This window comes from Bactrocera latifrons, unplaced genomic scaffold, assembly GCF_001853355.1.
Source record: "Bactrocera latifrons isolate USDA-ARS-PBARC rearing strain unplaced genomic scaffold, ASM185335v1 scaffold_42, whole genome shotgun sequence".
NCBI classification, from domain to species: domain Eukaryota; kingdom Metazoa; phylum Arthropoda; class Insecta; order Diptera; family Tephritidae; genus Bactrocera; species Bactrocera latifrons.
This window is the reverse complement of record NW_017537068.1, coordinates 815874-819498: the sequence shown is the minus strand read 5'-3', so window position 1 is coordinate 819498 and position 3625 is coordinate 815874. Positions and strand designations below refer to the sequence as shown.

At 34.7% G+C, this 3625-nt stretch overlaps 1 protein-coding gene across 1 annotated transcript; it reads left to right on the top strand.

The window, feature by feature from the left end:
- Positions 1-2358: 2358 nt before the first annotated feature.
- Positions 2359-3313, top strand: LOC108972725. Its single transcript, XM_018939463.1, has 3 exons — positions 2359-2445; positions 2512-2692; positions 2753-3313. The coding sequence occupies exons 2-3, from the start codon at positions 2558-2560 to the stop codon at positions 3167-3169; spliced, it is 552 nt and encodes a 183-aa protein (XP_018795008.1). The 5' UTR covers positions 2359-2445; positions 2512-2557; the 3' UTR covers positions 3170-3313.
- Positions 3314-3625: the final 312 nt, after the last annotated feature.

The window sequence follows — 3625 nt, the reverse complement described above, 5'->3', positions numbered from 1 at the left end:
GTTGGTCTAAAATTCTCACTCGCCCTCGTAAACCTCTTTTAGCGCCAATAAAAAATGATGGTCAGTTAATTTTCACCTAAATTCAATGAGTTTATTTCGACTTCTTCAACTTAGCCTGCATTTTTTCCTTCTTCTAAATCATACTGCGTTGCATTTGAATGCTAAGCAGTGAAATTTCACCTGCAGTACCCAGACAAGTGCTTAATTACAGTGATTTCCTTTAGCTGTCTGCCGAAACCCTGCATTTATTCCATCCGCCTCCTATGCGTGTGAGTAAAATAAATTATCCTTCGATATACGGTTATATAGATATTGTATGTATATACGTTGCAAGCTGCAGTATGATTGTATTTTCTTGCTTTAATTCGAGGGGATAACTGACTTTAGAAAACGCGTGGCCAATTGAAACCCCCATAATTTGCCATCAATTCCACAAAGTGTAACAATAAAGAAACTCGCTAACATTTCATCAATTTCTTGAGCATCGTTTTGTATTTTTTTTTTTAGTTTTAAATAACCTCTAATAATAATCTAAAAGAGTTTAGATAATATCAACATCTCTCAGGAAGAAACAAGCTCCAAATTTCTTTAATAAACGACTCGTCGATTGCATTCCTTGGAGCTTCTGTAAAAAGTAACAACTTCTGGAATTTTGTGACTAGCCAAGCAAAGTTCCCTCCCGTACACATTAAGAGATCGTGTGGTTTAGGAACATACCCTTAAATCATACTGGTCACTTTCAGGTCCAAAACTACAAGTAAGACAAGTATACATTTAGTAGGTGTATTAAATATTATTTTTTGATAGACGGCTTTAATATTTTTTTTCTCACACTGTATATGGCATTATTTATTTATTTGATTATAATTAGGCGTTAGAAAGATTTCGTAACAAAAAATTTTATTAAAAATGTTATTAAACATTTTTTTATTTTTTTGACTCAGTATTGTGTAAATACCCGTCAATGACGAACACTATGAAATATACGTCATATTTTACATTTTGTCTACGATAAAGACGAAAATGCAAACTACGTGGCTGAAAAAGAGGAGAGCGTTTATGGTTCTAATACTGGAGGATTACATTCCGGTTACTCTGTGAACCTGCGCTCTAATGAATTTAATGTACATATCTCTTAAACTACTAAAGCTAATTTTACTCACCAAAAATATTGTATCAAATATTATAAGAACTCCTATCGACAATTTGAAAATGGATGACATCAAAAGATAGCCCCGCTCACTCCCCATATAACGATATTGTTCAAAACTACTGAAAACGCAATAAATCTATAATTACGCCTGAGATATTAAATTTCACCTCCAAATTTTATGGGAGCCGGTGTGCGAATTGGACAATGGGGTGGCACCGGTACGTAGCATTCTTCTCATATTCCCACTTCACAGTATGAAAATGAGTGAAATCGGACTCACAATCACGCCTACTTCCTATAGAACCCAATTTTAAATTCCACTTGGCTCTTTCAATTTCCAGAGTACAAAATAAGAGATAATAAATAAAACGAAATAAAATTTTCCACTAATAATCCCTTTAACGTTTGTCATCTTATGACCAAAAATTGTCCAAATCAAAACAAAACTATTCAAGCCCCTAACTACCGAATATGTAGAACCCAGTACCTATAGCTGAGTTTTGACCGAAAATATCGCTCAATGTGTGAGATATACCATAGAAATTCCGAGCGAATCCTGTTTTTTTACTTTGTACGACATATTTCCGCCAATATATTTCGGCTCAATGAAAATGAAGGAGCGTATTTTGCTCATAACAGTGTATCTTTGTGCATAATATAGATAAATTTTAGCGAAAACTTGACTTACCCCCATTAAACTAATATCAGGATTTCGAACATTGTTTAGTATGGACATTTTAGTAGTATAATATGTGGTATTGGGAAAGATTGATAAAACGTGATCAATACTACCTTAACTTCCATATACTACATATAATAATTTTCGTATTTGTAACAAACCTTATGTGTATGTCAGTGTATGAGTTATAAACAGTAAATGTATACCTAAAGTCGCTAGGATTTCGATCCTCTGGTTGACGTTTACACATAAAGGTATCTTCCTGGCTTTAATTCTTGCTAGTTGAAAGAGTATAAAATGTTCGATTGCACCCGAACTTAGCTATTCCATACTTATCAAGCATGTTCCAGAAATCGTTTTCGCATGAAAATGATAATGAAATCGTGAGACGGTGTTCTGAATACCACTTTGCGATTACGAATACACATTTTTCGAACATGAAATCGGTGCGATATGGCATGTTCTGGAAATCGATTTCGCAAATTATTTAACGTTTTGATATCGGTCAAAAATAAGAGCGCGAAATTATTGGATTATTGTATTTCAAGCGCTAAGTAAGTCTAAATTAATAAAAAAAAAGAAAATTATTGAATTTGCTTGTAAAACTTAAAATGTAAGTATTTGAGCCAGTTATTTGGATTTCTTCACAAAAATTAATACTTTCCTTTTCTTGTTTTAGGGGAAAACATAAAAGCTAAACTCAGCAAAATATTTTTTTAAATTTTATGGAAAAAAACCCCGACTTGGCAAAAAATTTCGTTAAAGGGGATCGCGTCGCTGCGGAGGCTTTGTGGGCAGACCTTGCCAAAATGTTAAATAGCGAAGGTCYACCGCAAAAAGACGTTAACGGCTGGAAAAAGGTGAGAAAAATATCATGTATGTACATACCTATGTGAACTGCMTTAACATTTTTTTAATAGGTATGGTCCGATTGGAAAGGCTGCATCCGAAAGAAAATCGCATACAACAAAAACAAAAGCAGAGCTACTGGAGGACGGCAATTCAGTAAATTTACCCTGACCCCCAGTGAGGAAGAAGTTGCTCGAATATGTGGAATTTACACGGCGGTGGAAGGCATTGCAAATAGCGCTTCATTTGGAGTAAGCGTTAATTCTGTTGATGTCGAAAACGATTCTTTGGATGCCATTTTAAGTATTGATGAAATTGCCAGCGGCGGACCAAAGTCCACACCACGCAAACGACAGCATGAGGACAGTGTGCAAGATTGCCTCAAAAAGCACATGGCAACAGAAGCAGGTGCAGTTGAGAAGATATCCGATACATTGCAGCTTCTTTCTGCCAATATGGATAAACTGACGAAATTAGTGGCGCAATAAAACCAGCTTATTGCCGAACAAAACGCCGATCGTCGAAAGTATTATCTGGCCAAGCAGGAMAGCTTAATCGCTAAAAATATTATTAAGCAAAAGATGCTCGAAATTGAAGAAATTCGAGTCCAAAGGGATATTTATTTAAAACCAAAAAATACCGAATAATTAATTTTACTAATTATTAATAGTATTAAATGATCTCAGTCATGTGTGATGTTTTTATTGTTTTTTATTGAATAAAAAAATATGAAAATTATACTATACGCAGTTTGTAGATGGCTGCTATGATCAGCAACTTCTTCGTCCATAAAATCGTCCACTACATCTAAAGCAAAGACATCCAGGTTATAATGGCGACAAATGTTGTGCAAAGCACTGCATATATTTATCATTTTTACAACTTTCTCTGGGACATATGGCATAGTTGTTTGAAGACATTTAAAGCGGCTCTTGAGGACTCCG